This window comes from Amblyomma americanum, chromosome 5 (assembly GCF_052857255.1).
Source record: "Amblyomma americanum isolate KBUSLIRL-KWMA chromosome 5, ASM5285725v1, whole genome shotgun sequence".
Lineage (NCBI taxonomy): Eukaryota > Metazoa > Arthropoda > Arachnida > Ixodida > Ixodidae > Amblyomma > Amblyomma americanum.
In genome coordinates this window covers 199574214-199600110 of record NC_135501.1, presented here as the reverse complement: position 1 = coordinate 199600110, position 25897 = coordinate 199574214, and the positions used below count along the sequence as shown (strand labels likewise).

Below are 25897 nucleotides of genomic sequence, written 5' to 3'. Positions count from 1 at the left end.
ATAATAAAACGTGGCACAAAGAAGAATCTACCTGACTGAAGACGATTTGAATCTTGTGGAAGAGTGGAAATCTGGGCTAGGTGGGTTTTGCCGGCTCATTAGCTTGAATCTGTACAGCTAAACTTAGATTGCTAAAGGCAGACTTTTTTTTTTCTGCTACGTTGCATTAAACAACATAATCTTCCTCCCTTCGCAGCTCTTCCCCGCACACTTACATTATACCACTGAGTATCCTTTTCAAATACTTGAATACTCTGTAGCAGGCACTTCTATGGAATGTCCAATAACCTTCCAACCACACCAGACACGAAAGTGGAGTGTACCAAATAAATAAAATGCGATTTGCGGCTAATTTCACTTAATATAGGTAAAAAGACTTACCCAAGTAAGAGAAGTGTTTTCTTTGAGAAACTGTACTCATGCAGGTGTTTGCTGCCAGCAGTTTGCTCAGCTCCAACCAAGGTATAACCCTCACTGCGTTTTCCCGACAAATAATCTTTCAGCTGATGCAGCTTCACCTATGAATCCAAATGGATGAAAAAAAATGAAAACACTGACAGATAGCTACTAGTGGTGCTTATCAAACAAAGTGACAAAAAAAAAATGCAAACATAACTGCTTTTCATAGTTCATGTTGACAAATGAAACATGGTATAGTTTTGATAAATCCTATTCTGTCAATGCAGTGAAGCTGGATTGTAAGCTCTGCTATATGAACCCTGCAAAACAAGAATGTATGCTGTTGGGCGAGTCTGTCATACATGGTTACTAAGCAAAAGGGTACTGTGCACAAAAACCAGCAAGGATGCGCCTATCCTTGTTGCACCTGCCCTTGCTGTCTTCTCGTCATGTTTTTTTGCACTGTAACCTTGCTTAATCCCGTAAAAGTTTAGTCAAGAATCTTATTTATCCACTACTGGCTGTCAAACATGCACCTTTTGGTTGTGCGTAAGTTTTTAAGCCTTAAAGCAACAAAACGACGTTCTTGACAAATGTAGGGATTTTTCCTGGTAGCACCACTTTAAAGGGGCTCTGAAAGGGGCTCGAATAAAGTTGTGGTATGCCTGGGATGTTAAAGCACACCGCTTCATAAATATTGTCCAGAAAGAATTTTTTTAATGCGCTTTGTAGAAGCTGAGTTATCTGTAGTCAAAATTTGAATTTCAGCGTCTTCGCGCATTTCCCTCTTCTCTTGTCACTTTTTGCACGCTGGAAGGTCGGCGCCCCTCCGCCGGCCCCATCTCCGGGAGCGAAGCTTCCTGGCCCGCCGGAGCTATGCGGCTTATTGGCCGCGGCCACGGTAGCTGCCTGATGTGATGTCTTAAAGAATCTAACCAATAGCCACCTCTCAACTTGTACACACAAGTGTGAGCGACGGAGGAGGGTGCAAGATGAAAATGTCGCCAGTAAGGGCTCGTTAACTTTTACACATTATTGTGGGTCCCCTGTTGCATGTAGAAGTGTATTATTTAGCTCAGGTTTTCATGACAACACAATGTAGCAATTGAGAGTTGAAGTGCTCTCCTCGGAAAGTGTTTCTGAGCCCCTTTAACATTACTGGCCATCTTCACTACGCGCAAGAAACGCCAGCCTCAGGGCTCCAAACTAACCTCGCTTACGGTGATCCATTTTTCGGCAGAGACACTCAGTCCCTGAAAATTCCTGTCCTCGAGGTACTTCAGTGAGCCGACCACAAACTCACTCACACCAAATACTTCACATGTCCGGCACAAACCTGCACAGATCGAAGCACACAAATTAATTTTAGGATCAAAAAAAAAAAAAGAAAGGTTCAAGAACTGTTTAAGTTGAAAAACGTTCAAGAACGATGAGAAGTGTAAAAACGGGGACACTCACCACCCAAGTTGGGAATGCGATCAATCAGCGAAGCCACGACGATAAGCCCGTCACAGTCGTTCTTCTTCTTTGGCACATTGAGATCCCAAGTGAGGTCACACGAAGCTAGCTGCTGCTTCCAGGGCGTGATCTTCTTCTGGTAGTCCTCTTTGTCGAGGACAACGTCAGGCTCTGCTTGGCTGCCTGCATGGTTTAGTCACCAAACATCTACCATAGTCACCGTCGTCATCATAACCACCAATCTGACAATGTCCACTGCAGGCCAAAGGCCCCTCCCATATGCCCTTCAACCCGGTTCCACACCAACTGTGGACAACCTATTCTAATAATTTGTGATCTCTTTTACTTTAAACTGCTAAGTAAAAAACAAACTTTAGAATAGCCAGAATCATAAATAACAATTTATGTTTTTCATTAAGAAACTGCTTTCCAACACTAGACCTTAGCACTCAATTGTACACGCTCAGGAAAATTTAACACTCTTTCATTACTGCCTGCAAGTGAGATTTCACTTCTCAATAAAATCCAATTGCCAAGCACTACTTGCTGCCTACCCCTTTTCATGGCTTTACAAGCTCACTAGTCGTGTAGCGCTCTGCATTCACGCCTCAAATGTCTGACCATTAATTATCATTACCATGCAGTTCTTCGCGTCTTGATTCCAATTTATTGATAAATGAAGGGCAAGATTATGAGCCTAAAAGCCAAATAAAGAAAAAGAACATGACGAAATGAGTACCATAAAAATGGTTCCAAACAATCTTCATTATTTTGCTAATACAAAATTATTTTAAGAGGTACTATGCTGCTATCATTCACACAGGTCACTCGTGCAGTAAACAACATCTTTGTGATCTTAAGCAGTAATAAAAGAACCTGGAGGGGTCCAACAAGCGGATAACAATGAGTGGTATTCTGTGTGGCACCATACCTTCCAGCCAATGGCTCGGCTTAGCAGAGGAAAGCCGGTCATTGAGGTTGTACAGTGGCAAGGCAAGTTTCTCAGGACCCACAGTGAGCACCTCTTCAAAGACAGAGAGTGGTATGAACTCTCTGTCAGTGAGGCCAGTCAGTCGAGGAAGCTCCGAGAAGATTGTCTGCACAAAAAAGTGGTGAAATGCATGCGGAGATATAACAAACCATCATAAAATATCTCACAAAGGCTAGATTTTTACCTGCAATGTAAGGTCATCAACTGCATCAAAGTCCTTGAAGTAAAAGTCGTCAAGAAGCTTTTCAACATTTCTTGACCAGTTTCTGGAAGAAATTCAAAGCAACAGTGTGGCATTGTCAAAAAAAAAAAAGAAAGAAAGTTAGAAAGTGAGGTAATTTGGAATATGAAATAAACCACAAATGCAGTGAGTCAAACAAACACAAGCAACGGCTACTCAGCTAGCACAGGCCTTACGTGATCACATTCACAGAGTGCTTGAGAACAGACAGAGTTCTTGCAACTAAACTCACCCCATCTGAATGGTGCTCTGTAGACATGAGAATAATGCACTGTACTTCTCCAGAACAGCACTCAGGCCATGCTCTTTGCTCCATCGTGATGCCAGGTGGAGAGCCACCTGGATTTTCAAAACAATCATCATCATTGTTCTGGCTTAACAGAAAGGTTCCTCATCCATCTATTATCATTTTATGTCACAGTGTAATAAAGACATGCACAAAGCAAACAAGTTACACAGGATGAATGCCGATTCACAATTACATTGAGTTTTATGCGAGGGTAAAATGCACACGCGTAAAAAAGGAAGAAAAATACAACGAAAAGTAGATCCCATGAAAAAAACGCCTCACAGAAACCTGAAAAACCATCCCTGCATCTGTTATCATACCTTAGAGTGTAACCGACATCAGCAGGTGCCCATCAGTGGCGCTATCTCTTATCTGGCACTGAACGACTCATAACTAGGCACAGCTTTAGTAGTGCCTGCTTCGCTGGATCAGGTTACTTTACTGCAAAGACTAATTTAAAAGCCACACTTTTGACACAGAGATACGGTCTATAGACACTTTTCCACCACGTACACGTAGATGTCTAAACACCTCCTCTCTGGACGACTGCAAACTAGTTCTGCTCCTGTTTCCATCATGCTAGCGCCAAGTACACGCAACATTCCGCAGAGCAACATGGCAACACCCAGGGAGCCCTTAATGGAAAGGCCTGTGGGAGACTTTATCTGGAATCATGACTGAGAACTCTCACGCTCAACCCTGCCCAAAGAGAATACAGTGCGGGTAGGCTTGGGCTAGTTGAAAACAGCAGGATGGTGAGTCAGACCTCTCGAGAACGTGCTAATCATGGTTACACAGCCCTTGGTTGGCACACGGGTGAGCCTACTTATGAAAGATAAGGGCATATGTGATAAAACTAAGTGTCACGGTAACGTTTTCACCCCACGAGAACAGCAAAGAACTCTGGAAGTTTTTAACTAGTTAGTTACAAACCAAAATTTTGCGGTGAATAAGTTAAAACACCAATAGGAAGCTGCTATACTCTAAATTCAGGGGACAAATGCCCACCACTAAAGAATTCAGCTGGTTTGATATGAACAAACCATGAAACGGGGCAACACAGGCACCTCAGATTGCAAGGATTGATCCATATGAGCAAGAATTTTATACAGTACCCGAGCTTCACATTTGACAGCAGTGTTAGCGAGGTGAATCGCCTGTCCGGTACGCTTGCTTGAAGGGGAAAAATATTTACACATGTGGCTAGCATAAGCTACAGTTGTTATGACCCTGCAAATTTGCACCATCATTTCTTAAATTCTAAACTTGCTGAAATGTGCTGACAGCATTCAAGCAGACAGTACCAAGTTCTTCCCATGTAAGCACAAGCTTTTGACTCTGGCAGGTTGCAGAAGATTCAAACTAATTCAAACTGAGTGCTTGTTAAACTTTTCATTCTCAGATAAGCTAGGCGAAATGCCCACCAGTGAAAGTAGATACAGGCAGCTTTCTTCTCAGACACGGACAACACTGCAGCTTCCCACGTGAAACACCTGCTAATGCAACATCTCAGCAATGTAAAATGCAGAAACGCACAACACACCTGTGCATACACCCTGGCGTTGAAGTGTTGCCCCATACTCCAGGGAAGGACAGCGGGAAGGTATTCCAGGAGGTGTGACTCCAGCTCGCTCTCGGGATCAAGGCACGCACACAGGTGAATGATGATGGCCAGAAAAGAGCAGACACTTCCTGTCCTTTCAGAGCCTGCCTGTTTTGTGACAAGAACAGGCACAACAGAAATTAGTGCTGGCAAAAGCGAAAGGACAGTGCTTGTCTTGAACAGCACATGAGTTAAAACATGTTTGCACTATTCTCAAGCAATGCCAACACTAGGCTGTGAAAAGCAAGCATTCTACTGATACTAGTCACATACAAAGCATCACCTCAGTGGGCATCCCTCAGATGGGCATACGTAAAGATCACTCCTTTGCAGCAGAATTAATAGTCCTGAATGTGTGTTAGGTAAAGGAATGCATCATGACACTTACCTCACATGGAATCATTCGTGAGGAATTTGCAGAACCCTGAAGCTCGTTCTTTAATGCAGCCCCCTAGTTTTCTTAGCTGGATGACAAGATTCAGTGGAGCCCACACATGCTTATCTGAGTCAAGCACATGCGTAATTAGAATTGTGCTGATTCAGTTCTGTCGCTAAGTCAGTGGCCGCTAAGGTCACCTCCCATATTCATTGGTGAAAGTCGCTCACTGTCGTCACAGTCAGCATAGGAACGTAGCAAGGGTGCATAGCAAGCTCCCCATCTGCACCCACAGCCTGCATCTGCAACCTGTAATGCACCTGCAACCTGTATCTGCTCATATCTGACAAAATAAACATAAGATTCTGATCTAAAAGGCATTTCTGCAAGCATCCAAGTCACGTGCATCACAGGAGAGATATCTGGCAGTTAATGCTGGCATACTGTCGCATAGGTGCAGGTGGCCCAGAACAAACAATGCAAGCACAGTGAAGAGGCCTTCATGTGCCCACCTTCTGCATGGTAGGAATCAGCCTGGCACGAAGACGAGGAGTGCGCAGTAGAATACAGACAGTAGTCCATTCCAGCAGGCAGCGAATTGACGGCTGCTGGCTGTCTTCGACAAGCTCTTGAAAAACATGCTCGAGGAGCATCTCGAACATGTCCTGAAGAAACAAGGAAATAATAAGAAATCGGAACTTGCACCTGTGACATAACCTATACTATTTAGCACAGTTTAAGCATGATTTTAGCAACTAAACACTAGCTTTGCAACACAAAAACATTGCTTGAGAAAGGTCTACTGCTGTACTGTAACCTAAAAGTTGGAATATAGGCGTTAGGTCAACACTTTAAGTAGAAGCACATGGATTTTTTGTAAACAACAGCATCCCTCACCGTTACTAAACAACAGGGCTTTAAAACCGTACATATAAACAAATACATTGCAAAAATTTTTCACCAACACCCGTAGCCCTAGTGCTAAAAGCAGACCTACCTATGTATAAGTTTTAAAACAGCTCACCTCCGTCAAAAGGTGCAGCAGGCAAAGCTGAGCCTGCCAAACCCTGTTCTTCAGCCGGTGGATGGTCGAGTTGCCAAAGTAGCGCTTCCGCGTTGAGGAGACCTCCCGGTCATACTGTACCAAAGCTTGTGACAGCTTAGCTGCCATCTGGGTGCATGCCCCATCAGTGGGGCTCAGCTGAATCAAAAAGGCAACTGCTTGTGCCCGAACTTCAACGTCAGCTTGGTGTTCACTAACAGGAAGAGAAAAAAAAAGAGGAAGCAGATTACAAATAATTAGACAAAAGTGGCATTTTGCATATAAATATTGCCGCGTGTACAAGAATAGCTGGAGGTGAGATCCTAACTAAATCTGTCTTAAGCTAACAGAGCCGTCAGTAGCGACAGCAAGCCTGAAAAGCAAGATGCTAATATTTTATGATACATCACTACAGCAAGCGCGCTTAGAGGACAAACATCAGTGTGGCAAGACTAGTTACCAGAATTCAAATGGTGAGAAGCTGAGTGCACAAAAGCCGCTCTCATAACTGCTGAAAATTGATTCATAAGCCGATTAAAAAAATCAGTCCTGTTTAAGCAAAGTGAATTACAATAAACTGAACAAAGGTGAGGTTTGAGCAGGAACACTAAAGAGCAACAGTAAGAGTTTTTTCATGGGTTTTACTGAATTGTGTTTTACAACCTTTCTATTTGTGTTCTTTATTTACTTTCTGATGTGCTTCCTCAGTAATACCTTGAATGACAAGTAATAAAACATGGCAGAGAGAGGTTGGTCCGACGGTTCTTGATAATCAAAATGTGAGCAAGGGAGGGGAAGGGCTCGGAGTGATTGCCAACATATGGACAAGAAGACTTATCTTCATCTGGAGAAGAAGACAAGTCCTGCTTTCCTCTCCCTTGTTCACTTTGTGATTAAGCAATAAAACAGATTGTCAATTAGGTGCACATGTGCCATATTTTACGGTGCATAAGTAGCACCTGTGCAGAAGTCGCACCCCCTTGCAGACAGCAGTTTTTCCGGAAAAAATGCACAAAAGCCACACCGGTGTATGGGATGCACCTGTTCATTCCGTAAGCGGTATTGAAAATGCGCTGAGGATACCTTTGTTTGAGAGCGACAGCAACATTTGCAACAGCTGCTGTACACAGATGATAACAACTCGTCACCACCATTTGCACCACAGACAAGGTGCATGGCAGAGAATTTCGCAGCGTGAGTAGCGGAACGGCATGTTTGTTTGGCAGGAGCCGAGGCTGGACTCACCCGGCGAACTTGGCAGCCTAGCAAGACGTTGCGCGGTCAGCCGCAGTGAAGCATTTCTGAAGATCTTCGCTCCCACAGCTCAGCTAATGTTCAAACATTCATGTTACACACTTGTAACTGTCCTGAGTTTTTTTGTTGGTTTCATCGACCGGAGCACTCTTGCGGCTATGCGCCAGTCTGGGTTCACTTTTTCGTTAACGTAGAACTACCTCCCTGCTACCTAGTTCCAATTCTCTAGCGCACATTCAATGGCATACAACTTGAATTTCGAATCGAAGCTCCTTCAACTGGTGCCATGTTGAGCAAGAATAATGTGCAACGCGTGTGAAGCCAAGCAGAATTGATGCTGATATCGCAACTCTCCAGATCAAGGCTAGAATGGATACGGCGGTCACCACATCCAGCCCATCCATGGCAAGGAAAAGCTTCCTTACCTTCTGAGTAGCTGATTCACAGACAGGGCCCCACCCTGTGCCGTCACAAAGGCCTCTGCATCAAAAACGATTCTGCAAGAATAGGTACACGAATGTAGCCCCCACACAGCAAGTAGCGCACACTATAGCAACACAACAGTCAACAAGCTGCGCTTTCATTTTGAAATCTTAAAAACACAGTGATGACTCACATACTCGGTGCTTGTTGTTGACCAATGGTCCATGGAATAAAGTTTCAGCTCATTATCTTTTTTTTTTTTTTAAGCAGTCTTGAAACATGCACTCTCGTGCACCCCACAAGAAAACAAGAGTGAGGAGTAGCTGGCACGCTGTCGACAGGAACCTTGGCGACAATAACTACTATAAGCAAGACCTCCCTGCATTGGAGCCAAAGCATCCATAATTTTTAGATTTTTAATGCATGACCGGTGCCATGGCTTTTACTGATGCCATGTTTTATCCCAAAACAAGTTTCTGTTAACCCTCAGACTTCTTTCAAGCTGGTGTTTACAAGCATAAGCCCAGCATTTGGCTAAAGCAATTGCTGTCTTGAGGAACAGTGTAAATGCATTAAGCTGATAAGCTGAAAAAAAAAAGACATAATTTACCGTTGGTCCTTGCGGTAAACAGGCCCGTACGTGACTGCCTTAACCATGACACTGAGGTAGTCATCCATAAGTGGTATGCAGCCCTTCCACACTTCTATTAGCCTTGTTATGAGAGCACAGAAGACGCCCGGCATCACTTCTCCCAGCTCTAACAACTCTTCGAGATACTGCAGCAAACAGAATACAAAGTGACATGAGATTTCCAGAAGAAGGTTGTAGCGCCGAAAAAGACAACACACAGCAAGTGAGACGGGACACATGCACCCGACTGGAAACATGCACCAACTAGACCCCCCATAAGTATTACTCAGTGACATGAGATTCCTGCACAAGAAAGTGATGGCTACATCATAAGAAGGAAACAGAAAGACCAGCCATTATGAATACAATACTTGTCATCGCATCTTTGAACTGATAATTTTCCCAGCGTTAATCTCAAACCTAGGGATCTAGGCTGCTTCATACATAATTACAGAGAACAAACAATATAGAAAATGTGAATGGAGAAACTGCTGTTTCTATTGTGTTCTCTGACGTTGCTAGTGAGCTGGAGTAAACCTAAATATCACAAATACAAATAATGCTCAGTTTTAATACAACTCGTTAAGAGAGGGAAAAAAAAAAGCCAACTAGCTCTGTTTTCAGCATATACAACAAACAAATACAAAAGCACAGCAAAATAAATAACAAATACAATTTTTAAAAAGCAAAAGTATTACAAAAAATAAAGAAGCACAGGTTTGCAACTAAATTAACGCCAGCATACAATGTGATTTAGGTAACTGCAAAGAGTTACCAGTTTGTTGTTTCTCTTTTTTCAACTTGAAATATTCTTCTACACACCACCAAGACTTTAAAACATAAAAGGGCCACTCACATGACTCAGCAGAGATCCACGGTCTGCCTGAAGTAAAGACGGCTGGAAAGCGAAACTGATGAACATAGCCACTGCTACTCGAAATATGTCACTTTTCTTCAGGTCCTTACAGCTTTGCCAGCATGCTTTAAGGCACTTGGCGAGGAGGTCGGCATCAATGGACTTGACCTGAATGTAATGGGCACAAGCTTGAAAATTCACTCGTATTTTTCCTAGGCAAAGCAAGGACAAACAGGACTGAAAACTGCCCAGTTACAAAAGCACATGCTAGTAAGCAGTGAAACGGATAGTTCGCAACTGCTTTGAAGGCTAATAGCAGTATCAGAAGTTTGTGTTTTATGCCACAAGGTACTGCCAGTGCATCAACTCTATCAGCATTCCTTTCAGTAATGAAAACGATTTTCAGGTTAGCTTTTAACACAAGAAGTGGGTCTGGTAGAGTTCTCTACCCAAATCCCAACAAAATCATGAGCACAGGCACAGAAAAGGTGACATTTCACAGGGAATAAAAGAAAAATACTATATAGCTGATCTGCTAAATTACACACAGCACACATTCTGTAGATTGTACAGGAAACTGTTTATCAAAATTATTACATTTTGCCAAGCTGCCAGCAGGAAACGGCTTTTTGGGGGTGATGACAACTTAAAAAATCAGCAGTTGTTAACACTGGGTCACAGCCCGCGGCGTCCTGTATTGCTGTGTTGGCCAATCACAGCAGTAAATGATGTCAGCTTTTTAATATTTGGCTATAATAAATAAGCCAGGAATCAAAATTCCGGAGCTTGTAATTAGCTTCTTGTTTAAGTAACGAGAAAAGTTTCAATAACGAACTATACTTCTTTGTCGTGGAGGAATTGTGTGCGGCGGTCCTGAACGTGGGCGGAGCTTCACTGCAGGCTTAAGTTGCATTCGACTATTGTTACCATGTCATTAAGGTACTGCTCACTACACAAATCAAAGTTTTCATCAGTAAATCTCTCCGCAAGTTGGTCAACAGCTGTGCACGTGTAATCTGCAGACAAAATATACCTTTCTGTTGCAAAAAATTTTTTGTCATAAAATGGCACAGGGTTTCCAGGCACCAGTGCTCGTACCCTGCCAACATTTACATTACACACACAAAAAAAGGCTGTACATTCCAGGCCAGAGTACCTCTTTACAAACTAAAATAACTGCACTCACCAGGGAAAGGGCATGTGACACAGCCTTCAGGATATGAAGGCACGACTTTTGCGAAGCTGTCTCCAGGGCTTCAACTGCTTCCACGATGAGCTTGTTGCACAGTTCATCCGTGGAAAGGGCAATTTTGGAGACACTCTCCCAAACGAGTTCAGTCACTGCGGATGTGAACGCCACCCAGCGAGACTTGACCACTCGATCCTGAATGCTGCAAAAAGAAAGAACACATAAAAAAAGAATTCCTGGTGAACTGAGGCCTGAGCAAGAGGAAGTCAACATGCATTTACATCTTATATTAATACTGAGCACATAGAATGAACATACAAAGCAAAAGAAACCTTGTGCCCTGGTGTGGTACAATAGTACCTATGCACATCAAGCAGCTCAGGACCAGTTACATGGCAACAGCATATTAAGAAAGACAAGCACCTTCTTTCATGTCACTAATTTTTTATTATGGGCCACTTAAGCACTTGAGCCACTTCCGTAAAACCCCTTGCTTACAACACCCTTATAAGGCCCAAACTAGAATATGCATGCTCAGTTTGGGACCCTAATCAGACTAATCTTTCCAACTCCATTGAATCTATCCAAAACCAGGCAGCTCGGTTTATTTTTAATGACTATTCTTCCTATACTAGTGTCACGGCTCTAAAATCTAATGCAAATCTTCGCAATCTAGAAACACGACGTAAAATAGCCAGGCTCGTTCTCTACCATAAGTTCTATCATTTTCCAATTGATAACAACGTTACATCTCCCGCTCACCGCCATTCATCCCGGACCAGTCATTCCAAGTCTGTATACCCGCCGCACGCGCGCACATCATCGCACCATCACTCGTTTTTTTTTTCACAAACAGCGAAAGACTGGAATGATCTGCCTGAAGAAACGGTTCACAACTCCAGTGCGACAAATTTCAGGACAGCCATTGCAAATGTTCTTTTGTGAAGCCACCCACCCTTGAAATCGTCTGTGAAGCTGCCCACCCCTCATGTAAAACCCCTGTCCAACGGGCATTTGAGGACTAAATAAATGAAATGAAATGAAATGGGTGCTTTAAAGCTTACCCAGAGGTTCATTTTGCTCACTGATTTTGCAGCACAGTGCTGAAGGAGAAGCTTGTATTCTATACCACCAGGTACCTCCAATGGACGCACCTCCATCAGAACAAGAAAATAATTTGCTATGCAACATTATTGATCGGCTCACACTCGTGCTAATGGGGAGTTTCCCCACTTGTACACCCTCGTTCAGTGGTTATTCATGACCATCAACCTTCCACAAGTCTTCACACTAAAGAAGAACTGAATTGTACATACATCCAAGAGTCAGGCTTTGCAATGGGCACTGAAATGCCTCCTCTTGCCACCACTTCAAGGAGCAGTGCTTCCACTTCATTGGTTTTCCGAGGGAAGCGCTTCAGGACCCAGCGAAGGAACCTCCAGTAAGGCACCGTCTCCACTGACACCACTACAGAGGTCTGAAAAGCACACAGTACAAACTGCACCAAACCGATCGATTCCCTTGCAGTAAAATGTAAATACGCGGGAAGGAAAAGAAATGAACTCAGTGAAAATAAACCTCCTGAATCATTTCACTGATTGCCCGTATGAAATATACGAACAGCAAACATTTAAAGAAAACAGCAAAATGGAAGAAAAATATCTCAGGGACACATCAGCACGGTCCTCATAAATTTAGAGTCCTGCAATTAATGTTTCCTGTTCTGAGTGTTCAAGGTAGCATGAAAGATTTTATTCAGTATTGCCATCATCATCTGCCAAGCTGAGTTCATCGCAGGACAAAGGCCTCTCCCAATTAATTGTCACAGTTCGTCTTGTGCCAGCTGCGAAATTTCTAATGAGAACTAAATTAACTAAAAAAACCAGGGGTCATAAAAACCAAACAAACCAGAGGGAAACTTAACTTAATTAACAGAAATCAGTTTCACTATCAGAAGTATCCGTAAGTAGAGAGAACAAGAACAATACATCACTTGTGGGCAATTAAGACCCCTAATTTTTTTGACACAGCTGATCAATACAAAACACACAACTTCAGTCAAACATACCTGCATATGCAAGCTCACCTTTGATAGCACCAACTTCTCTCTACACGTCTCCATGCCCTCGTTGATGAACTGGTAGAACAGGGAGTTGAACTCGCGCTCCCCAGCAAGGATATTCAAGAATTGGTAATGCACTTGAGTTTCTTCAAAGTCATCCAGCTGCCAAAGATGATGCGTGAGAAAATTAAAAGACTGAGCTCATTCCCTGAATGTACTCTACTTTGAAGAATGAATAAAATCTTAGTACCCACATTGTGAATTTTAATGGTTGTTTGCACCATTAACAGATGCAATAACCACAACCACACGTACACATAATACTGACAAAGGCCCTACCATAAATAGACAAGCGTAAAAAGGTCTGTTGTTATTACAAATAAATACTTGATACAGTATGCACTGTCACAAACACAAGACCCAACCAGTTCCAAAATAAAACTCATCCAGCTGACAAAGTTAAATTTCAGCACCTGCACTACTGATTCAATTCTATGAGAATTTACTTGCTTATGAGTTTTCTGAAAGAATAAATGTTCTACGTGTCACTTTACCTGCTTGTCATTCTACTAGCAGGAAACAGAAGTGGAGCCATGTTGTGGCAAATATTCTGTGCGGTATCATAATTGTTTTATGTCTAGATTTTCATTCCAATTATATGCTCCCGTGTAGAAACAGTTCTATGTGCTGGCATACTGTGGTAGTGGGGTTCTGCTCCCTTAAATGCGCATCAGATTTGGAGGCTAAGATGAAAAATTATGCAAGGCCAGAAAGGAATGAGTCTTACATTGTTGATAGCTCCAAAGGCCAGCTTGTAAATGTACTCGTGCATCTCCTCAGACCGTGGCACAAGCAACAAAAGCAGCTCTTCCTGCAGTGAAGCTAGAACAACATGGAAAACCAGAGACAGAGTCAACCAGGACAGGGAATCAAGATTAACTGCAAAGGCTACAGTTCAACACAAAATAACATGCGAGATACTGCAATGAGGCAACAAACAGCTGGGAACGGTCGCCATTTTAGAAATACTAAACTGCGTCCAAACCTGCAGAGCGCACAATAATGACATTCCACAGCAATCCCGTTACATTATCACATTTGCTATTTTCCAGTATGGAGCCTGGCATAAATTACCAAGAATGTAGGCATTGAGCAATAACATATACATACAAGCAAGTCAATTTAACACTGAGGAATCAACTCTCAAACTTATCTGTAAGACAACAATATATCGACAGACAAGTGATACGTAATATACACACGAAAGAGCGAAAACCCAAAGCCTATTGAAAAACAATCACTGCCTACAGCAGGCAAATTACGGACACTACATTTTGCCATCCTATCGAACATCTCTTAGACCTAGAAATCTATGCACATAGTTCAGACATCCATATATATATTCTTTTCCTGAAGTCCAGCTGTTATTACAGTTTTTAATATTTTCTTGAAGCGGCATCTATTTAAATTTGTTTACAGTATACACCACCCCACTTGTAAAGGTTTGTTGCTGCTATGCAGCACTGATGCAGACATAAATGTTAAGTGTATTTATGGCCAGATGCATGCATGTAATAAAAAGTAAAGCATCAAAAGATTGCTTTGCCTCGGTAAAACTTTTTTTTTTTAGCAAGTTGGTTGACTCTTTCATCACGAGAAAATTAGCACAACAGCCACACGCATGAAAAAAAGACGTATGCAGACGCTAAGTTGATTTGCCTTCCGCCAGAAGTAACCGTAAGCCTCGAATGCTTACAGTAAGTGATTTGGCACTGTCTGAAAATCACTGTTGTATGCTCATTCAAAGCTCCAGCAGCCACTCTGAAATTCTGCAGTTTCTTTGTGGTGCAATGTAATAATCTCTACAATATAATCACAAAGATTGGTTGGTGCACCTGCAAGCAACCTTTGTTAGCACAACTACGATGAATCGATGACTTCAGGGACAAATACATTTTCAATTTTGATTCAGTTTCTTCAGTTCCACCACTTCATGCTTGCCCAACACTGCCTGAGAAAACTTTCAAGCCCAAAAACAAATAACGAGCGACTTACGATCCCCGTTAATGAATCTCGCTTCGTGGTAGAGTGCAATAAAAAGCTGCGCAGCCCTCAGCGTGTGATGCCGTGCCAGGTAGGGCCTCGTTCCGGCAGCACTCAGTATTGCGATGCTGCCCTCGAGAAGCTTCTCCCACGTGACATCATCGCAAAGCAGTCTCGCATCGTGAAAAAGCACGGCCATCCTGGCCAGTCTACACACACAGGTCATGTTTGCCAGGGCACTGGGACCTGGATGTGGCAAGAGGGACGAGAGCCATTGGAACAGGATACCTGAACTGTGAAGCAACCACTTAAAGCGCAGCACAGCCGACTTTCAATACTTTGAACTTGAAAGCGATGGAAGATTTGTTTGACTGACGCAGGGCTCGAGTTAAAGCACACTGTACATGGTGTTCCATTTAATTCAATACAAAATAATTAAAAAATATTAAGAAAAACCTATCAGAATATGTCCGGCAATTAAAATTAATATTTACAAATACGTCCTGTCAAGGGATACACCTGGAAAAGACTGGCAAACCTCTAAAGCAGTGCCCTGTGTATTACACAGCATTTTGATAAAAACTCTTTATTGAATGAAATGAAACGCCCCATATATTACTTGACATCAGTGTTTTTAAGCATGCCACATGCTCTTCCCATGACGCACGCTCTTCCGAGTTCCATGCAGAAATGGTTGTGAAGCGCAAAAGAAGAAATATAAATTCAATGTATATTTATGCAATTAAAAAATGAATTAAAAGAAAGTTTGCTGCTACACAAGGCAGATGGTACAGAAGCGACAAAATTTATGAACACTGTAAATTATTTTGTATATAATTTACTTTAACGTTTACTTTTGAAAACTGCAGCAAAAACAAATGAGGGACGATGCAAAGAACGGGCACCACAAACATCTGTTTGCGCTAGAGTTTTCAAAGATGCAATACCAGCTATCTAAACCACTTATACAGTACTTCTTGTTATTTAGTTTAACTCATCAGTGGTAAAAATGTTTGCTCATTCACATTTACTGACAGGTTTAATGAACGTAACAGAGCAAACAAAAAACAAGAGAGAACAACACAGGCATCACTGAAGCTGGTATATGCAGAAAGGGAGGAATTAAACAAGTTAAGCCTGATGACACTAGTATTTCGCAACACAGCCAGAGATTTGTATGCACATCTTCAGCTACCAGAGGAAACTGGCTTATGATTGCGGATAGTTTGGAAAACCCATTGTTCGCACATGCAAGACAAAAAAATGAAAACAGAAAAAAAACAATGAATAGAGAATGATAGCAGGCAGCCTACGAATATATTACTACCCAAGGAGCAAATTAACTAGAAGCTGAGGCTGGTCTCCTTAAAGACAATCAAAGAGAATGGAGTGAAAGCTGCAATGGCATATTTCTGATGGACTAAATAACTATATAACAATGTGCAAATGGGGTGAATGAAGAAAGCAAGGCTGTTAAGCCTAGAGCAATGGCTATGCAATGTTGTCCGTTTGGCAATGGTGCTTGCCTTTGGTTTTTGAAAATATGGCAGGCACCATCCAATCATCAAAATCAAGACATGTTGCCAGACTGTAAGCTTTGCACATACTATATACATAGCAAAATCAGCCAATTCCATCTGCTAATGTCATTTCGCTGCCACCAGATAGTTCAGTGTCAAAAAATTAATTAAGAAGAGTAATTTAAGCTTCACTCAATCGCTATGCAACTGCCCACAGCAAAACGACTTGCCACAAAGGCAATCAACTTTCTTACAAGGGAGAGTACATTTACGACACAAAGACACCCACCACCAAATTGAAGGGTGCGGCCCAAAGAAAAAAGAAAAAGTGCGACTCCTGCGACGTGTGCCAGACAGGCCAAGTAGGCGTGTCATGCAGGCCTCCTCGCCGGAGCGCTGATCGTGTAGCATCACTTACAACTGGCCTCGATAAGATCCTTAACTGAGTGAGCCAGGAAGCTGGACACATCCTTGAGCCGGAGGTCAGAGTCCTCTGAGTCTTCCCTCAGCAGGAGGTCCCGGAGGGCCGACACAGTCACCTTCCACTGAGCAGAGCCCCGCATCATGACCTCCTCCTTCTCAAACAGGCCAAGGAATGCCGATAGCTGCTGGTAAGTTACTTTGGTCTGTGGAAACGTAGAGGTAAATGCAAGAATAAGGTCGTGATTGCAATGGTATATGCATCACTCATCTGATAATAACAGAAAGCAAGAACACGCAATCCTATTGGTGCCAGCATGATGAGACAATCCAATAATGAAACAGCCCATGAAAAAAGGTGCTACAAGAGTTGCATGCAGTGGTGACATCTGGTATCAAAGAATACAAGCTTCTCACACTGACCTTGCTCATAGAAATTATAGAAAAATCAATCACTGAGTGCATTTTAATTTTTCTTTCCATTAAATATACAGCATGTTCCCAAAGCTACAGTACTATAAGACAGGTTCATTTGTAATAGTGTACTTCAGAGCTTGCTGCAACACACTTACTAGGTAACACTCTCCTATGTCGCATTTTTACGAATAAATCAAATGAAATAAGATTATATGTAGCATAAGTGAGGGGACAGTTGCCTCTTTAGTTGTTTTTCGTGGCTTGAGGACATCACTCGTTGTTATTGAACAAAGAAACAGAACATTATTCTTACCGGATCAAGCAGCCGAAGACAGACGACCAATAAATAACATTGTGCGGCTGCCCGCAACACAGGCTCTTGGAACCGTTGTATGTCAACAATCACTTCACTGGAAAGCAAACAATGCCTCGTAACAAATGCTGACATGCCAGCTCGCAAAACATGTTCAAAGATGACTGACATACCCAACACTGACTAGCGCAGCATCCCTTAACACGGGCTGCTTCTTGAGACCTGCCAAAGCACAGCTGATATACATGAGTGAAACTCCATTCCAGGATTGCTTTGACAGAGCTGCAAAGAACTTTCCCAGGAAATCTCCTGCGATGAATGCAAGAAAAGCTGCGTTAGTACACGTTAACTGAGCGCTAACATCTCTGCACAAGCGGCGTAAGATTAGCAATCAACTCATCTGTGAAGACCGCAGCAAGCAATTATACGCAGCCGAGACTGTTCAAGAACAAAGAGTCCGAAATTTGCTCCATCGGCCAACTGTGTACAGTTATGCTGTGTGACACTCAGCTAAGTAACCTTTTGTGCATCTGCCTGCTCTCCGCCATTTTTATACCTGAGTGAATATGTGAATGAATGCAGTGATCGCAAACTGTTAACATTTTGGCTTGGGAAGGATTTATGATATGAACAGAAAGCAAAAAAAAACAACACAGAAGCCTAATTTCAAAGAAAACAAAAAAGCAATAATAGTGGAGTGTAGCTGTGGCGAAAAATGTGGTCAGAAAATAATTATCAGCGGCAACCGAAATTAAAACCTCTGCACTTTGCAATGACGTCACTCTGGGATTCAAGAATGTTGACGCAAAACATAGCTGCCTCAATTTTCACACAGAAAACAACAACTACGTAGCATCTCTCATTCATGCACTTTCAGAACTCCCAAATATTATTTTTCTAAACAACAGATGCAACCAAACAAACTGTTAAACCCATTAAGCAGTAATACGGAGACAAAAAACATCAGGCCTACATACCGAACTTGTCGGGGGTTGCTAACACGTTATTACAAATCTTGAAGAAAGTATCAAGGCTTTTGAACACACGTGCTGCAGATCCCAGCGGATCAGTATCTTCCCTAAAGAAAACACGGACAGGGTCAAGAATTATTAGAGGCAAAATGTCATGGGTGGCTCACCATGATTTCTGCAGAAAAGCCAAATGACTCAGACATATGTGTACTCTCATTACAGGCATTAACAGTCACGCCCATCCACAGGTTACACCGACACCGAAAGTTTCAGGGTGCCAGGTCCTCAAAAGGCGTACATAGACCAACTTCACCATTGCACATGTGCACAGTTAGCCTAGCTGCAATTAAGCTTGTAGTCGCCACCGGTTTACTGCTGCTGTTAAGCCTGAGGAATCCTTGAGACAAGTACTCAATATAGCCACACAGTCGCTTTTCAATTTCAACCGTCATGGTTTTTTCAGGCACACAAAGTGGGTGACATTTCAAAAGATCGCAAGCTAGAAAGTGAATGCTACAGATCTTAAATTTACAACTTTTTGGCAATGAAATGAGATATAAAGACAAGAGGCATAATTTCATTAGAATATTTCCAGATGCACTGGTGTGGAAACGCTGTGTGGATTACCACATCTTTTTTTCCTTCGTTACCTACTCCTTATCCACGCGCAGTTACCATGCAGAATCCACCACAAACTACAACTTCTGTGGGAACAGCGGTGTTGCAAAAACTTTAAGTGAAATTTGTCTTTTGTAGTGCATGCTCCGAAAGCATCCTAAAAATATATGTACTGCGTGTACTGCATTTCAGTACCCCATTAAATGTAGAACACAAGTTCCACATATAAGTGCAAGAAAGACCATTTAATACTGCAACAACATTTATTTTTTGTATAACCAGCTTCTCACAAGCTCTTGGCGCAGTGGCTCAGTGGTTATGGCGCTGACCCGAAAGACACGGGTTCGATCCTGGCCGTGGCAGTCGAATTTCGATGGAGGCAAACTTCTGGAGCCCTGTGTACTGTGCGATGTCAGTGTACGTTAAAGAACCCCAGGTGGTCGAAATTCCCGGAGCCCTTCACTACGGCGTCCCTCATAGCCTCAGTCGCTTTGGGACGAAGCATATCCCTTTATATCCTTACTAGGCAAATAACAGAAAAGGCAATAGTTTTGAATGCTCAATAGTCAGAGTACAAAAATATCTGACGATTAATCCTTAATCATCAGCGCCAAAATATCTTTAGTTCAACTACTCAAAGCTCGAACCTAATGCTGTTTCCTGACATGCCCACTATAACTCAAAGTTCGTATAAAGGGTCATCATCATTTTTGTTTAGTGAAGAAAGTCAATTTTGCAAGAGCAATTTTTAGAAGAGAAACATGGTAACACAACCAGGTAACAGAGACCAGAAAATTCACGCATAGTACAAGATGACGTACCTGGAAAAGATGGCACAGTCATTCAAAGATTTTACAAGCGGTCCAAAGACAAACTGTAAAAAAAAAAAAAGAGAGAGAGAGAGAACTCGCGAAAAAGCTCGTACACTGCGACTTTACGGCTCTCACCTTATCCATGTTGCTGTCAAACATAAGCCTAATTAAAGCTGGTGAGCTCATGAACTTGCCAATTGCCCACTTCACCAGAGTCCGACTTTCATGAGTCAGCATTCGGTTGAACACCAGCAGTACCCAAGACACATGGAAATTTGGCGAGCCTTCGAACCGCTCCAAGAACGCTGCAAACTTTGCTAGCATCGGCTTCACAACATGGGGCTGAAAAAAAAGCAGTTGTTGCGGATCAGTACTTCTATCTGTAGCAGAAAAACTAAATTTTGAACCAGCCGGTTCATGATTGAAGGATAGGCAGCACTGCACAAGATAACGCTTGCAGAACAAGCACAAAGCATGGCTTACAGAGCTGTAGAAAAAGCAGGCGTAAGTGCAAAAGCATGCTGCTGGTCTGTTCCACTGGCGTAAGTGCAGACAAAGCCATGGGTTACGCCTTAGACGTCTTAGTGAAACATGCCTACACAATTTAGCAGCACAAAAACAATGCATCTACAACAAAAGCAAAGTCACAACCTCAGAACCACATCTTGCAGAACATTTTACAATGCCTTGGCATACCCTATGGCTTCCCACAGCACTGCAGGGAGATAAGCCAAAGGAGCATAGGTTTATTTTAGTCCATCTTTCACAAATGCTCTGGCAGTGTTCCTGGCAAGTCAATATAATACACCTGATCTCACTTCAGGTCTAACCTGCAGTTGCAACGTTCTGTCAGTAAACTCACGATTAGTTTTCCTCATCCGAATCTTCCAACTTTTTCTAATGGAGAACTTTGCACATCACACCTGACATTTTGTCACGCTATATTTTGCTAGCACTTTAATAGTTACGCTCACTGGTGGTTATAACACTGTTCCTTTGTAAAGTACAGGCTGGAGTTATAAAAAACACAATTTTTCTTTTGCACTCAGCGCCCACTCCTAAATTACTAGCAACAAGCACACTTTTTTTTCCAAGTACTCCTTTAGACGCACGATGCCTGTAATGCCTTTTAAAGTTCAATACAGAAGTAAAAATAAATTTATTCTGCAGTACAAAGTAAGAGTTCAATTTCATACTGCTTGGAGGTGTGCTTTCAAGATGACTTCAGTAGCCTTTCTATGCTTGCCACAGTTAGTGGTGTGGTATCGCAAAAGAGCGCAATGTAATCAGGCAGGTTCATTGTCTAGATCACGTAAAAAACAATGCAAGGGTGATACAGAGCCATCACAACTTCACAACCATTGCATCAGTGGCATCATCACCAACCACCACATTTTTTGTCCAGCATTAGCTAAGGTTGTATACCCATGAGTAAAACAGGCCAGTATGCAATTACTTTTGTACTCGCTACTCTTTATTTTACTATCTTTTTTTGAATGCCTATGGCTTTTGAACGTATAAAAAAGTAAAATAAGTAACCACAAAACAAAACAGAGCCAAAGCACACTCTGTTTTTTTAAATCTGGGTTGTTCTCATGTCCTTCAATGTAATACCTCTGTTCACCTCAGATACTATCAACTTGTTTGTGTCATGTCATACCATTGCTGCATTCACTAATGCAGTAGCTTCTTTTGCTGTTGTTGACCAAGAAACAACCTACACCTGCACAACCTTGGAGATAAGCAGCACCGTTAGAAGGAACACTTAGTTTAATCTTCTTATAACAGAATTAGAGTTCTGCCCAAAGGTAAAAGTCCTACTTTCATGCTATCCTGCAAAATGATTCCTATCCTCAGGCTTGTCTGTAATGGTGCCTGTATAGCAACTATAGTCGAGCCCCCTTATAACAAACCTGGCGGTCATGCAGCTTGCGTTCGTTGTATTCGAAGTTCGTAGTAAATAGACCTGCCCTACAAAAGCCGAAATTTAGATAAGAGTGGCGTTTATTTATTTAAAAAGTAAATAACGCAAATGTGTTTGTTCAAAGCAGGCCCTATGAAGTTGCTTTCTAAGCTCTCCAGCACATTCATATGCTCCTTGCTGCAGACCCTTGCTGCAAACGAGCCACTTCAGCAGCTTAGCAGGATAGCTTTAGGAGCTGCGGTTGAGGATAACAGCTGAAGCGTTCATAGCAAATGGTGGTAGATCGGCACCGTTGCCGTCCACACTCGATAAAGTTGTAAGTATGCAGTGATGAAGCGACTGCAGCACTTGCAGTGTGCGCCAGCCTTGTGTTTGTGTAAAGCGCTCGAGCAGCGTATTTGACTCCAAATAAAGTGACACCTCGCCGCATATTACTAGGTTCTTGAAGCAACCTTTGCACGGAAATAGAGCCACATAGGCCTACATACCACGCAGGAATTAATTAGCACTTTACCCGAAAACTATCAGCTATTATCTGATTTCAGTTTTCATTGATTGATGCACACTGGTTAAACACTGTGCACAACAGTGATGCAGAATGGCTGCCTGCACACGGCAGCACAACAGAAAAAAATTAAAATTGGTTTTTGAGGAAAGGAACTGGGGCAGTAATTGCCTCACATATTTCGTGGACACCTGAACCACATGGTAAGGGAAGGGAGGAAGGTGGGAGCAAAAGAGAGAAAGAGGTGCCGTAGTGGTCTCCAGAATAATTTTGACCACTTGGGGATCTTTACCATGCATTGACATCCCACAGCACTCGGGTGCCTTTTGCGTTTCCGCCTCCACAGAAACGTGGCAAACACGGTCGGGTTCCGAAATCAGATTGGGTAGGTGACGCACGCCACGTAATCACATGGACCACCACACATACCTCATGACAGGAATTCAACCTTATAATATTGCTGAAATTGGTTGAGCACTATAGTTTCGCTTTCAGCACTGCCCCTCTATAGATCTTACCACGCTTCTTTTTCCACTTTACACGCTTTGCAAACCCTGCACGCTCCGACTGACCTTATAGCCTGTATGGACATGTTTTGCCAGCGGTAAACTGCAATTTCAAAGCCACCTTTTTTATTTTTTCTCAGTGGTCGAAACTTCCTTTGGGGGAGACCACGGGAGCTGGGAGACGCTCTGCAGTCTGAGCCAGTGTTGGTGCGAAGCGAGAGTTTTTCAACTTCTGGGGAGAATTTACGGTGCTTCCTCGTTCGTTATAACCAAGTGGTGCAGCTATGGTTGTTCGTTTTATCAAAGACGCAGTGTCAAATACATATTCATGACAGTGACACTGCCTTTGTTCGTAATAAGTGAGCATTCGTTATAACTGCAGCTGTCATAAGGGGGCTCAAATGTACGCTCATGGACTTGCAAAATGACCAAATGCTAAAGGACTGCATGGCATCGGTGGCAAGGCACAGAGACCTCCCATTCAACAGACCTCCAATTCGGCTCATTTTATCAAGGAGGAAACTCAGAAATGAATTGTAATGACATAATTCTGTTTGCAATGTAAAATTAAAGGAAATTTTTAAAAAAAATGTCTCAAGTTATGAATAGCCTCAAGTTAAAGTTAAGAACTGCTTCATTATTCCATAAAAGTTACAACTTGTAGAAGTCTCAAAACATGAGAACTAAAATCAAGTTCCTACTAGTGAACAGTAGCAATATGTGCTTTGCACAGCAGGCAAATGAATATTTAATGTGCTATGGGGTGGAGATTTACTGTAGCGTGACTGCATTATGTGCACCCACCAGTTGACACAATTGACTGTAGTAAATTGCTAAGGTTAATATAGCCAGAACAGTAAACGTAGCCATTAGCCTCAATGTTACTGAAGGTTACGACAGGCTATGTACGACATTTACAACCCAGACATTTTCAAACAAGACGGTGCTTATGATTCTGTTAGTGAAAACTTATTATTCAAGCTTGTATTGCTTAGAACTACGAAAAGTGACGGGCATAGGTAAGGGCAGAAAGACCCTCTTTTTCCATCCACCTTTTTTCATAGGTCTGAGCAAAGAAATGAGTGGCAACGAAGCTTGTAGGCCGCAATCAATAAATGGTTTGGTTTACGGTTTATGACGGTTTAACGCCCCAAAGCGACTGAGGCTGAGAGATGCCGTAGTAAAGGGCTCCGGAAATTTAGACCACCTGGGGTTCTTTAACGTGCACTGACATCGCACAGTACACGGGCCTCTAGAATTTCGCCTCCATCGAAATTCGACTGCCGCGACCGGGATCGAACCCGCGTCTTTCGGGCCGGCAGCCGAGCGGCGTAACCACTCAGACACTGCGGCGGCTTGCAATCAATAAATGCTAACCACGTTGAACCAATTATGTTACATTAAAGACATTGCTGTGAAGGCATACTTTCCTATCATGGATTTTTTTCCAAACATATTTTGAGGTTGGAAACCCTGACACCACCATAAGTTGGACTCCATTTATATATTTCAAACACAATCACGGCACTAAATGCCATCCTAACCAACCTAGCACTGAAATCATACAAACCTGCTTTTCTTCAAGTACTTCCAAAACCAGAAAGAGCTCTTGCCACACAGTCATGAGCTCAGCTGCATCACCTAAATTCCAGGAGAAAATGCGACCAGACAGCGACACCTCCTCATCACAGCATGCATCCAAGATATGCTTCACAATGTACATGGACCTCTTTCGCGTCAGAGAGTCGGGATGCACCAGGCCATGTTGAACAATGTCCCAAAACACGTCATCACAGAGAACGGCACTGTCTTCTTGCTGTAGTACTGTCTGTCGCAGATATTGAGCCACACCACACAAGATCGAGAATCCACCACTGTGTTTCTCGTCGAGGTATCCAACGCCATTAGTTTCGAAAAACGAACGCACCATCTTCAAAACTCTCCTGATAAACAAGTGGAACTCGTTCTTTCTCGAGGCTGCAAGCTCAGGTACGTACTGAGCAATTATGTGCGATGCTACTTCAGGTTTCCCTAGTTTTAGAGCACGCAGCATTATCTCGGACAAGCCTTCCGCAGATCTCAGTTTGGTGCTCCTAACTAACGCCTGACAGCACTCGAAGCACAGGTTCAGCGGCGGCAATGAGGGGTCAACACTGTCGTTGATGACCATAGAAAGGTACGCCTCCACGGAGCTGAACATTCCCTCGCACACAGCCTTGAATTCATCGCCTCCAAGCCTGCCTGCGGATTCAATGAGGAGCGGTGCAAAGTCACCTAGGCAAGCAGAAACCAGAGAGGATTGAGCATCGGAGCTGGGGTGAGGGTCAGATAGTAGGCGGGAGAAAGCTGGTACAATGGCTCGGAGAAGTCCGCGCAAACCGCCGGAGTAGCGTTGATTGCTGCGCACCAATCCACGTTCGGCGCGACGGCATGCGTCTTGGAGTACGAGTCGAGTGATTCGCACGACGGAATTATCGGGCAAGGCCGCGGCCACATCACCACACCCGTTAACACGGTCACCGCCGGGCACATTCGAGCTGCTTCGCCAACAGGCTCCGAGTTTTTCCAGGAGACTAACCACGTCGCTGGCATTGTCGCTACAGCAGCAACTAGTAATAAACGCGAAATCTTCGAGCTCCATCCTGGAAAAGCGCCGACAAACTAGCACGCTGACAGCAGCTGGAGCCAAAACCGTATACGGCTCGACCCGTAACGGGCACTGGATCACTGGCTGCCTCCACGACAGGGATGCGGTCGCATGTTTATGTTTACAGTGCAAAATGGTGCGCAGCGGTGCATTTTACTGCGCTGCAAGCATCTGAGGGCCAAAAACATGGGCACCTGGCAATAAACAACGTTAAATCCCGCACGCGCAACACTTAGCGATGCAACAACTCGAAACCACGTGGACCACTCAACCGAAACGATCATAAATAATATGTATCATCATCATCATTGACAAAGAGACATAAAATATAAAAATATCGTGGAATATCATTCGAGATATAGTTCGTCAGCATCATTCGGCTACATT

The 25897-nt window shown here is 43.0% G+C and overlaps 1 protein-coding gene across 2 annotated transcripts in view; it reads right to left on the bottom strand.

Annotated features, from left to right (window-relative positions):
* Positions 1-25803, bottom strand: part of LOC144133390 (tRNA (guanosine(18)-2'-O)-methyltransferase TARBP1) — a 28094-nt gene extending 2291 nt beyond the window's left edge. The window contains exons 1-24 of one of the 2 annotated variants that reach the window (XM_077666472.1): positions 24434-25803; positions 20064-20270; positions 19938-19990; positions 18505-18605; positions 17701-17836; positions 17528-17624; positions 16796-17003; positions 14870-15103; positions 13602-13696; positions 12839-12976; positions 12069-12229; positions 10750-10954; positions 9564-9731; positions 8687-8853; positions 8079-8150; positions 6382-6613; positions 5870-6022; positions 4922-5089; positions 3322-3428; positions 3033-3114; positions 2789-2954; positions 1858-2040; positions 1611-1735; positions 382-518 (exon numbers count right to left, since the gene is read on the bottom strand). In XM_077666472.1, coding sequence (XP_077522598.1) covers positions 382-518; positions 1611-1735; positions 1858-2040; positions 2789-2954; positions 3033-3114; positions 3322-3428; positions 4922-5089; positions 5870-6022; positions 6382-6613; positions 8079-8150; positions 8687-8853; positions 9564-9731; positions 10750-10954; positions 12069-12229; positions 12839-12976; positions 13602-13696; positions 14870-15103; positions 16796-17003; positions 17528-17624; positions 17701-17836; positions 18505-18605; positions 19938-19990; positions 20064-20270; positions 24434-25504 — 4466 coding nt within the window. In that variant the 5' untranslated portion in view covers positions 25505-25803. Of the gene's footprint in view, positions 1-381; positions 519-1610; positions 1736-1857; positions 2041-2788; positions 2955-3032; positions 3115-3321; positions 3429-4921; positions 5090-5869; positions 6023-6381; positions 6614-8078; positions 8151-8686; positions 8854-9563; positions 9732-10749; positions 10955-12068; positions 12230-12838; positions 12977-13601; positions 13697-14869; positions 15107-16795; positions 17004-17527; positions 17625-17700; positions 17837-18504; positions 18606-19937; positions 19991-20063; positions 20271-24433 lie in introns of both variants that reach the window. The other variant, XM_077666471.1, reaches the window with a different exon arrangement.
* Between the last annotated feature and the right edge of the window lie 94 nt (positions 25804-25897).